This window comes from Homarus americanus, unplaced genomic scaffold (genome assembly GCF_018991925.1).
Source record: "Homarus americanus isolate GMGI-L3 unplaced genomic scaffold, GMGI_Hamer_2.0 scaffold7626, whole genome shotgun sequence".
NCBI lineage: Eukaryota > Metazoa > Arthropoda > Malacostraca > Decapoda > Nephropidae > Homarus > Homarus americanus.
In genome coordinates this window covers 18,732,141-18,743,921 of record NW_024718273.1, presented here as the reverse complement: position 1 = coordinate 18,743,921, position 11,781 = coordinate 18,732,141, and the positions used below count along the sequence as shown (strand labels likewise).

General features: G+C 44.7%; 1 protein-coding gene across 2 annotated transcripts; it reads right to left on the bottom strand.

Moving 5' to 3' along the window:
* Positions 1-8: 8 nt before the first annotated feature.
* Positions 9-10,507, bottom strand: LOC121859524. Of its 2 annotated transcripts, XM_042356387.1 has the most exons (5): positions 10,407-10,507; positions 6,990-7,189; positions 6,206-6,409; positions 1,659-1,780; positions 9-1,329 (listed from the first exon to the last, which is right to left on the bottom strand). In XM_042356387.1, exons 2-5 carry the CDS (start codon positions 7,077-7,079, stop codon positions 600-602), a joined length of 1,146 nt encoding a protein of 381 aa, XP_042212321.1. In that variant the 5' UTR covers positions 7,080-7,189; positions 10,407-10,507; the 3' UTR covers positions 9-599. The 2 variants fall into 2 exon arrangements, with proteins under 2 accessions (XP_042212321.1, XP_042212322.1); XM_042356388.1 differs by lacking the exon at positions 6,206-6,409.
* Between the last annotated feature and the right edge of the window lie 1,274 nt (positions 10,508-11,781).

Sequence of the window (11,781 nt, the reverse complement as noted above, 5' to 3'; positions counted from 1 at the left end):
TGGCATAACACAATAAACACGAACTCAGTACCTAACCTAACCTAACCTAACCAAACATAAGATTAAATACACCTAAAGTGAAGACTACACTGTATGATACTAGTAAACATGGTGGCTCAGTCATGTCTACGTTGTCATTGTCCGCTTTGCACAGCGTCTGTATTTTTCTAGCTAAATAATTTTTTTAATGTCAATATCAGAAATATGATAAAACACGAAATTCATACATGACAAGATCACAGAAAATGGTCTATGAAGACGAAAGGAAATTTACTTAACAGAAAAGGTTCAAGGAAGTCCCGTTGTTTACTGAGAAAGGGTTCTCCTTAGTGGCCAACACAGTCTCTATTATCAGGAACTGTGGAGGGTTGGTGACCACTGTGCCGGCGCTATGTACTGTATGTAGATGGCGTTTTAATTCTCATCTTATTAACCTGTTGTTTTTATCTGTGTACTGCAGTGAGTGGGTCAGAAAAGTTAACAATACAGATGTTAAAATTGTTCTTTTTTTTCACCTTATCTTCTTGTCGACCTTTTTTTTAACTTGCAAATATTTGACTTAACATAAGGTTGTCTGCTATATCTATATTTTCCTTACTTTATTTACTGATTTTATCATAACTGAACAAATCAAAGTCTTGTTTATACATATCAATAATTATGGCCATTAAGTCTTTGGGGACGTCTTCAAAGTACTGAAGGTCAGACTTATCATGTAATGCTCCGATGGATTTGTGTTTCCTCGGAATGGTGTTTTCCTGAAGGTGCAGGAGGCCCAGAAGGTACTCCGCTTCCTTGGGGTTCTCATGCCGCACGATGTACTTGTAGTCAGCTGTACATGGACCACACAGTTGGCTAATGGGGGTCCAGTGATGGTCTAACAGGTCCACGTCCCTGGTCCATAATACGTGCTCAAGGAACTCTGCCATAGTGAAGGAGGCGTTACTGAAATACTTCTTTAGTTTACTTTGTTCCGTCGTGGAGTACCCAATGTTGACAGCAGCAACGACACCAACGTGTTTGCCTACTGTCAGCATCTTCTTGGCTAACGTTATAAACTTTCTCTCGGGGTTAGACGATGCTTTCTTGGTTTCATTAAGACGATGGCGGCTAAACGTCCCAAAACGCTTCCCTGTCAGAAAGCCATATGCCTGCGAAACCTTTTTTAGTGTTGTGAGGTACTGAGGGGAAGGTGCGACGGATCCTTTGTGTATGAGAGCTGGAAGCCAGTATTCCTGCCATCTATCATTCCACGTCTGATGACTTCCCGTTACTTTCCTGTAGGCCTTGTCGTAGGTATTAAGTGGAGACCCATTTAGGTACTTGTCTCTATAATGAAAGAACAATGTTGTTGAAGTTATTATATATTTATGAAGAGCGTATTCTAGGTTAGTAAATACACTAAGTCATCAACAATTAAAAATCAAGAGAGCCATCACATTTGAATCTTAATGATGATAGTTACTGAAGAATGACCGATAATGAAACTTTTATACCATATCAACTGAGAAAACTATAAGTATGAACTCAAAATATTTTCGTGAGTCATGAGTAGACAATGGTGAAGCGTACAAGTAAACAACACTCTGATTGGATGAAACTTATTCTTAGGCTGTACAGACAAGCTAACTCTTATTACCAAGGTTTCACCAACTTACTTGTAAGCTGAAACCAGACGACCAAGAGGATGCCTCACAACCAGAGTCTTTAGGTCTTGTAGGCTGCCTGGAATCCTTGCACACGCTTGACTCATGAAGGATTTCCATGCTGTTGATCCAACCTGTGTGTGTGTGTGTGAGAGTAGAAGGACAATACTCGCTTATGAAGACGATTGTGTCACATAATTCAGAATATCACTGTGTGTGTGTGTGTGTTGAATTGTGAATTATATGCATCGGTCTTGTATGCACACTACCGAAAGGCATAGAAAGGCAGAGATATTTTTTTCTTCAGATATCCGGGAGAGGTTGTGTCAGGTGAGGGAATAATATTTTAAGTGAAAGATCAATGAAAGTAATATATTCACTGACAGAACAACAGAAGAGGGAAAGATGAGCATGAACAAGGGAAGTTGTTCAGTACACATTATTGTTTAGACTTAGGTGTAGAAATGCACTTTGGATGTACACTATATACTGGATGTGTAAGGCAAGAGAAGCCAGGGCTTATTTCTTTACTTGTGCTAATCCCAGACTTAATTGTTGCTTCCCCAGGGGTGTAATTATCGCAATCGATCATCAGATGTTATCCCACAATTAGTATATAACACAACCCGTTACTACCACACCACAAATAAATAAAAAACACTTTAACCACAGTATCTTTTCACTTGGCTCTTCAGGCTTATCATCACTACTGCTTGTTGACGCTACGTGTGGCTGCTGGGTTGTCATGTCATCCAGTTATTTATCTTCTTGGGAGACCAATGATCTTGGAACCTTATCCAGACTTTCCTGTAGTTCCTGTATTTGGGAGACCACTTAATCTGTAACGTTGCTCCGTTATATCTATTGTACCTGTATTTTGGAGGACCATTGTGATTGTTCTGGCTCCTCCACCTCTAGTTAAAATGTTGGCAGTTCCCTCTCTACTGTCGTTTAGTTTTCTGAAATTGTATCTATGTCTTGGAAATCATCTTCGTCATCATCGTCATCATCGTCTTCTCCAGCTACTGTTAATATTATTTTTACAAAATTTGATTTTTCGAGGCAAATCTCAAAACTCAACTACCTGCTTATTATGTTCATGTAAGGGGGGGGGGGTCTTACTTTAGTTCGCCCCCATAGTGCAGTCACCATGTTTTTGGTCAATCTGTATATCAGTGGATAAGGGCACTGGCACTTCATGGTACTGGTTCCCTTATCTTTTATCTGTACCGAAAGCGAGTTTGGTCGTTTTCACTCAAGGTAACTGTCCATAGCGGCTTCCTTAAGTCTAATCCAACTTTATCCCTTTTCGTTCTCAGTCATGGGCATTCCGGGGTTATTAAATTGGAGACATCCCATCGAGTTTTAGTCCTTAAATACCAAAATTTTTCATCGTCGATATGTTTTGTAAAAGTTTTGAGGGACGTCTCTGATTGAGCAGCCTTCGAGCAAAATCTTCTCCACTTTAGCCTTACCTCTGAATCTCCATCAAGTTAGCTAAGGAAAGTAAACATTTCGAAGTTGAGTTTCAGTGGGCCTATCTCCTGGTAAACACAGTCCTGAAAACATAGTTACCATTTGTGTTTGTCCAGATGCGATGAGGGAATATCTGTTTTCCTGCAGAACCAAGGACAACACATCCTAGCAGTTCTCTTATACTTCACACCGATAGTGGAAGGTTTGGGTGGTTTGCTTGGGCTGTTTGGAACAATTAACAATGCGCGGCACATCATTATCGTTACATTAACTAATAATTTTACATTAATACCTGAATTGTAATAAAATCTGCTTGTAGTTAACATGTAGTACTGGTGTTGTAGTGAACATGTAGTACTCGTGTTGTAGTGAACATGTAGTACTAGTGTTGTAGTGAACCTGTAGTACTAGTGTTGTAGTGAACATGTAGTACTAGTGTTGTAGTGAACATGTAGTACTAGTGTTGTAGTGAACATGTAGTACTAGTGTTGTAGTGAACCTGTAGTACTAGTGTTGTAGTGAACATGTAGTACTAGTGTTGTAGTGAACATGTAGTACTAGTGTTGTAGTGAACATGTAGTACTCGTGTTGTAGTGAACATGTACTACTAGTGTTGTAGTGAACATGTAGTACTAGTGTTGTAGTGAACATGTAGTACTCGTGTTGTAGTGAACATGTAGTGTTGTAGTGAACATGTAGTACTAGTGTTGTAGTGAACATGTAGTACTAGTGTTGTAGTGAACATGTAGTACTAGTGTTGTAGTGAACAGTACTAGTGTTGTAGTGTGGTGTTGTAGTCTACATGTGTACGTGTTGTATTGGACATGTAGTACTAGTGTTGTAGTGAACATGTAGTACTAGTGTTGTAGTAAACATGTAGTACTGTGTTGTAGTGAACATGTAGTACTAGTGTTGTAGTGAACATGTAGTATGGTAGTGTTGTAATAAACATGTAGTACTAGTGTTGTAGTGAACATGTAGTACTAGTGTTGTAGTAAACCTGTAGTACTAGTGTTGTAGTGAACATGTAGTACTAGTATTGTAGTGAACAGTGAACATGTAGTGCTAGTGTTGTAGTGAATATGTAGTACTAGTGTTGTAGTGAACATGTAGTACTAGTGTTGTAGTGAACATGTAGTACTAGTGTTGTAGTGAACATGTAGTACTAGTGTTGTAGTGAACATGTAGTACTGGTGTTGTAGTGAACATGTAGTACTGGTGTTGTAGCAACATGTAGTACTGGTGTTGTAGTGAACATGTAGTACTAGTGTTGTAGTGAACCTGTAGTACTAGTTAGTGAACATGTAGTACCAGTGTTGTAGTGAACATGTAGTACTAGTGTTGTAGTGAACATGTAGTACTAGTGTTGTAGCAACATGTAGTACTAGTACAGTGAACATGTAGTACTAGTGTTGTAGTGAACATGTAGTACTAGTGTTGTAGTGAACATGTAGTACCAGTGTTAGTAGTGAACATGTAGTACTAGTGTTGTAGTGAAACCTGTAGTACTAGTGTTGTAGTGAACATGTAGTACTAGTGTTGTAGTGAACATGTAGTACTGGTGTTGTAGTGAACATGTAGTACTAGTGTTGTAGTGAACATGTAGTACTAGTGTTGTAATGAACATGTAGTACTAGTGTTGTAGTGAATGTGTTACTAGTGTTGTAGTGAACATGTAGTACTGATGTTGTAGTGAACATGTAGTACTAGTGTTGTAGTGAACATGTAGTATTAGTGTTGTAGTGAACATGTGGTACTAGTGTTGTAGTGAACATGTAGTACTGGTGTTGTAGTGAACATGTAGTACTAGTGTTGTAGTGAACATGTAGTACTAGTGTTGTAGTGAACATGTAGTACTGGTGTTGTAGTGAACATGTAGTACTAGTGTTGTAGTGAACATGTAGTACTGGTGTTGTAGTGAACATGTAGTACTGGTGTTGTAGTGAACATGTAGTACTGGTGTTGTAGTGAACATGTAGTACTGGTGTTGTAGTGAACATGTAGTACTAGTGTTGTAGTGAACATGTAGTACTAGTGTTGTAGTGAACATGTAGTACTAGTGTTGTAGTGAACATGTAGTACTGGTGTTGTAGTGAACATGTAGTACTGGTGTTGTAGTGAACATGTAGTACTGGTGTTGTAGTGAGCATGTAGTTCAAGTGTTGTAGTGTACATGTAGTACTAGTGTTGTGGTTAACATGTAGTACTAGTGTTGTAGTGAACATGTAGTACTGTTGTTGTAGTGAACATTTAGTACTAGTGTTGTAGTGAACATTTAGTACTAGTGTTGTAGTGAACATGTAGTACTAGTGTTGTGGTTAACATGTAGTACTAGTGTTGTAGTGAACATGTAGTACTGGTGTTGCATGTAGTTCAAGTGTGGTAGTGTACATGTAGTACTGGTGTTGTAGTGAACATTTAGTACTAGTGTTGTAGTGAACATGTAGTACTGGTGTTGTAGTGAACATTTAGTACTAGTGTTGTAGTGAACATGTAGTACTAGTGTTGTAGTGAACATGTAGTACTGGTGTTGCATGTAGTTCAAGTGTGGTAGTGTACATGTAGTACTGGTGTTGTAGTGAACATGTAGTTCAAGTGTTCTAGTGAACATGTAGTTCAAGTGTGGTAGTGTACATGTAGTACTGGTGTTGTAGTGAACATGTAGTACTAGTGTTGTAGTGAACATGTAGTACTGGTGTTGTAGTGTAGTGTACATGTAGTACTGGTGTTGTAGTGAACATGTAGTACTAGTGTTGTAGTGAACATGTAGTACTGGTGTTGTAGTGAACATGTAGTACTGGTGTTGTAGTGAACATGAAGTGATGGTTGTTTGTGGAAAATTATAACAAATTTCAATCTTTCCACGTTTAACATTTCCAGCATCGGACCAGTTAAACGACCCACCCACCCCATGTCTTTCTATGTAATAAGTCATTTTTGTCCAATGTATATTTTCAGTCTTCGGGCTGCCGACTTTTTCAATAAACCGTTAATTATTATTATTATTATTATTATTATTATTATTATTATTATTATTATTATTATTATTATTATTATTATTATTATTACACACACATACACACCTTAGGAGCAACACACACGGGGATGGGACAGACTAGGGTGTGTATTCTCATCATCCAGGGTCGAGCCGGGTTAAGTTGTTTCACTTGAGGTCGCCGACACTCCCTGGCCAGGTGTTCAGCCCTCTCTCTAATCACCTGGCCAGCTGACTCTTCCTCGCTGACCTGGATCTGATTTGACCTTCCGCTGTTGTCTTTACGAGAGACCTGCATGACGGGTGCCGGTGACAGATAAAAGTGGTGACCCCTCAGTATCTGTTTAACGACTATCTCCTGACTGTGGCCCTGATTATCTGCTGGCTGTGGCCCTGACTGTGACCCTAATTGCCTCCTGACTGTAGCGCTGATTATCTCCTGTGGCCCTGATTATCTCCTGACTGTGGCCCTGATTGTCTCCTGAATGTGGCCTAATGATCTCCCGACTGTGGCCCTGATTGTCTCCTGACTGTGGCCCTAACTGTCTCCGAACTGTGGCCCTGATTATCTCCCGACTGTGGCCCTGACTGTCTTATTACTGTGACCCTGATTATCTCCTAACTGTGGCCCTGATTATCTCCTAACTGTGGCCCTGATTATCTCCTAACTGTGGCCCTGATTATCTCCTAACTGTGGCCCTAATTATCTCCTAACTGTGGCCCTGATTATCTCCTAACTGTGGCCCTGATTATCTCCTAACTGTGGCCCTGATTATCTCCTAACTGTGGCCCTGATTATCTCCTAACTGTGGCCCTGATTATCTCCTAACTGTGGCCCTGATTGTCTCTCATTCAGAAAGTGTCCCCCTTACCTGGTCACTGTGAAGGAGACGCCACATGAGGGTACCGGCAGCCACCATGAACATTATCAACACCGATGTTACTCTGTTGTGATGCTTCATCTTTCTTCTGTGTGTACTGTTACTTTATTGTTCATTTCTGTTGACATTTTCTGTTTCCATGACTCCTGTTCTCTTTCTTTGACTGAATCCTGTTGAGCGCCGTCTATTCACTGACCGGGGTTAAAAAAAACTCTGTAATTAAGTGTGTGCTGTTTACCTGTAAGTGTCTGTTGTTTACCTGTGAGTGTGTTATTTGCCTGTAAGTGAGTGTGTGTTGTTTACCTGTAAGTTTGTCTGTTGTTTACCTGTAATTAAGTGTATGTCTTGTTTATCTGTAAGTCTGTGTTGTTTACCTATAAGTGAACACTGTGTCTCGCTGAGGTAAGGCTTTTGATCGATAGTTTCAGCGGGAAAAAACATTACCATCTCACATACTTCACCTTAGCGGCCTCACACACTTCATCTTAGCGGCCTCACACACTTCACCTTAGCGGCCTCACACACTTCACCTTAGCGGCCTCACACACTCACACGCCCCACACACACACTCTCACCTCACCACACACTTCACCTTAGCGGCCTCACACACACACACTAAGGCCCACACACTTCACCTTAGTGCCTCACACACACTTCACCCAGCGGCCCACACACTTCCCTCACCACACTTCAGCGGCCTCACACACACACAGCGCCCCACACACTTCACCCTATACACTTCACCTTAGCGGCCTCACACACATCACACACTTACCTTGGGCCTCACACTTAGGCCCTCACACACTCACCTTAGCACCTTCAGCCCACACACTGGCCCTTCACACACTTCACCTTGGCCCACACACTTCACCCAGCGGCCTCACACTTCACCTTAGCTGGCCTCACACACTTCACCTTAGCGGCCCACACACTTCACCTCTTCACCTTCCACACACACTTCACCTTAGCGGCCTCACACACTTCACCTTGTGGCCTCACACACTCTCACCACTTAGCGGCCCACACTTCACCCTAGCGGCCTCACACTTCACTTGACCCCACACACTTCAGCGGCCCTCACACACTTCACACCAGCGGCCTCACACACTTCACCTTAGCGGCCTCACACACTTCAACGGCCTCACACACTTCACCTTAGCGGCCTCACACACTTCACCTTAGCGGCCTCACACACGGCGGCCTTTCACCTTAGCGGCCTCACACTTCATCTTAGCGCCTCACACACTTCACCTTAGCGCCTCCCCACACTTCACTTAGCGGCCTCACACATCTTCACCCTCACACACACACTTCAGCGGCCCACACACACACGTCACCTTCCTTAGCGGCCTCCACACTTCACTTAGCACTTAGGCCTCACACACCCCTTAGCGGCCTCACACACTTCACACCTCACACACCTTAGCGGCCTCCACACACACCTTACTTCACCTTAGCGGCCTCACACACTTCAATCCTTAGCGGCCTCACACACTTCTTTAGCGGCCCCACACTTCACCTTAGCGGCCTCACACACTTCATCTTAGCGGCCTCACACACTTCATCTTAGCGCCCTCACACACTTCATCTTAGCGGCCTCACACACTTTCATCTTAGCGGCCTCACACACTTCATCTTAGCGGCCCACACACACTTAGCACACTTCATGTACTTCACACCTCACACACTTCACCCTTTCAGCGGCCTCACACACTTCAGCGCGGCCTTCACCTTAGCACACTTCACCTTATGCCTCACACAGCCCACACACTTCACCTTAGCGGCCTCACACACTTCACCTTAGCGGCCCCACTTCACCTTAGCGGCCCCACACGCACCTTAGCGGCCTCACACACTTCTTAGCGGCCCCCACACACACTTCACCTCTTAGCGGCCTCACACCTTAGCGGGCCCCCCACACACTTCATCTTAGCGGCCTCTACACAGCGCTTAGCGGCCCACACTTCATCTTACAGCGGCCTCACACACTTCACCTTAGCGGCCTCACACACCGCCCCTTCACCTTAGCGGCCTCCACACTTCACACCTTAGCGGCCTCACACTTCACCTTAGCGGCCTCACACACTTCACCTTAGGCGCCTTCACCGGCCTCACACACTTCAGCGGCCCCCACCTTAGCGGCCCCACACACACTTCACTTAGCGGCCTCACACACTTTCATAGCGCCTCACACTTCACTTAGCGGCCTCACACACTTCACCTACACTTAGCGGCCTCCACACACGTCCCCACACAGCGGCCGCGGCCTCACACACACTTCACCAGCGGCCCCACGGCCCCACACACTTCAGCGGCGGCCTCACACACCTTAGCGGCACACACTTCACCTTAGCGGCCTCCACACACTTCACCTTAGCGGCCTCACACACTTCACCTTAGCGGCCTCAGCGGCCTCACACACACTTCACCTTAGCACACACTTCACCTTAGCGGCTCACACACTTCACCATGGCGCGGCCTCACACACTTCCTTAGCGCACCACACACTTCACACTTAGCGGCCTCACACACTTCACCTTAGCGTCAGCGCCCACACACTTCACCCATGCGGCGGCCCCACCTCCACACACTTCACCTAGCGGCCCCACACACTTCTTAGCGGCCTCACACTTCACACACACTTCATCTTAGCGGCCTCCACACACTTCATCTTAAGCTTACACACTTCATCTTGCGGCCTCACACACTTCATCTTAGCGGCCTCACACACCTCATCTTAGCGCCTCATCTTCATCTTAGCGGCCTCACACACTTCATCTTTGGCCTCACACACTTCACCTTAGCGGCCTCACACACTTCACCTCACACACTTCAGCGGTCTCACACACTTCACCTTAGCGGCCTCACACACTTCACCTTAGCGGCCTCACAGCGGCCTCACACACTTCACCTTAGCGGCCCCACACACTTCACCTAGCGGCCTCACACACTTCACCTTCAGCGGCCTCACACTTCACACACTTCATCTTAGCGGCCTCCACACACTTCATCTTAGCGGCCTCACACACTTCACCTTAGCGGCCTCACACACTTCATCTTAGCGGCCTCACACACTTCACCTTAGCGGCCTCACACACACTTCACCTTAGCGGCCTCACACAGCGGCCCCACACTTCATCTTAGCGGCCTCCACACTTCATCTTCACACTCACCTTAGCGGCGGCCTCACACACTTCCACCTAGCGGCCTCACACACTTCACCTTAGCGGCCCCACACACTTGTGGCCTCCACACACTTCACCTTAGGGCCTCACACACTTCACCTTCGCGGCCCCCACACACTTCACCTTAGCGGCCTCACACACTTCACCTTAGCGGCCTCACACACTTCATCTTAGCGGCCTCACACACTTCACCTTAGCGGCCTCAAACATATGCCTCATTTACCCAGCCACAGTATAAAGGTAGCTGCACACTGGGCGCTTTTTCCCCAGTGTGCCGCCGCCTTACCACACCACGAGCTCTGTCACTGGTGCTTCCTGCTCAAACTTCTCTAACTCACTGCTTGCTGGCCGTATCGTGGTAATTCAGAATACGTGTGTCTTCTGATACGAGAAAGCGCTTGGGTGTGTAGGTTGCGGTTGTGGTGTGTGAAGTAGACGGTGGAGTAGTGTATTATTAACATGTTGCGTGTCTAGCGGTTGTTCAATTGCGTGAACGGGAAGCAAAAAAATTCCCGTATTCTCCGCCAATTGGCTTCTAGAAGCTTCTCTGTGTGGTGGCGCTCATTATCAACAACACTCGTGTATAGTCGCCTGCACTTATATTGTCCCTGGTACAGTGACTGGCGGGTGTTGTTTGTTGACGTCGCAGTATCGAGGTGATGGGTAGAATCGACCTCTTTATAGTGGTCTGATAACGGTGCAAAGGAAAGTTATTTTCTCTCTCTAACAATGCTGATACTTACTTTATGGCTACAGATTACATTACCAGTACCAAATATAACGCTATTGCCAACTGTCAGATAAAAGTGGGCTGGCAGTGGTGGTGACCAGGTGGTGTGATGTAAAGCCCCGTTCACACTATCGGACAGGTGACTGGCGGTCTGTCGGGCATGACTGTGATGTTGTCCACACTGCTGAGTAGGTGGTCAGGCAGTAAAGTCAGGCAGTAGGTGCACTAGGTGGTCGGCAGCCCCTGAGTGCGGTATCACCATGCGCAACACAGTTGGAAAGAAGAAAATAGCGCTGTATAGCGTATTAATTTGCTGTATTTGTAAAACAGAAAAGTAAGGACAGGGTGCAGAAAACGATCTGGTGTAAAGAGTGGTTAAGTAGGAGAGAAGTATTGGGAAGTCATATGACGATATTACGTGAACTACAAGATGGAAGTGAGCGTGATGTCACCAACTACATGAGAATATCAACGCCTTTTACACACTCCTAGCTAAAGTGGAACCAATCATAGCAGAGGAAGATGCCCATCTGAGGCACCAGCAGCAGCAGCCCAACGCTCAGACAGATTTGTAGCAAATGGGTGCACATAACTCGTCACTGCAGTATACCACGAGGATATCAAAAACAGAGTTTGTCCCTCATAATTCCAGAAACATGTGAATCTATATATGCTATACATTGTTTATATAGTATTATTGATTGACACCACTGTAGTGTAAAGAAATAAACTGTTTGTTGTATAAAGTAATTACATACACTCCAAGACGTATGTACAAGACTCTCCATAAAATAACTTAAATATCAATAGTGATCATTCTGTATTGTACCCGTCGTCGTCGGTCCATGCCGGGCTGTCCGCTGGTTTG

What these genes read in the sequence shown, in the direction of transcription:
- LOC121859524 (XM_042356387.1), bottom strand. Translation starts at nt 7,079, where the DNA reads ATGAAGCATCACAACAGAGTAACATCGGTGTTGATAATGTTCATGGTG. An exon ending in GTCTCCTTCACAGTGACCAG is followed by an intron (nt 6,410 to 6,989) that starts GTAAGGGGGACA and finishes CCCGTCATGCAG; the next exon opens with GTCTCTCGTAAAGACAACAG. An exon ending in CGTCTGGTTTCAGCTTACAA is followed by an intron (nt 1,330 to 1,658) that starts GTAAGTTGGTGA and finishes CTTTCATTATAG; the next exon opens with AGACAAGTACCTAAATGGGT.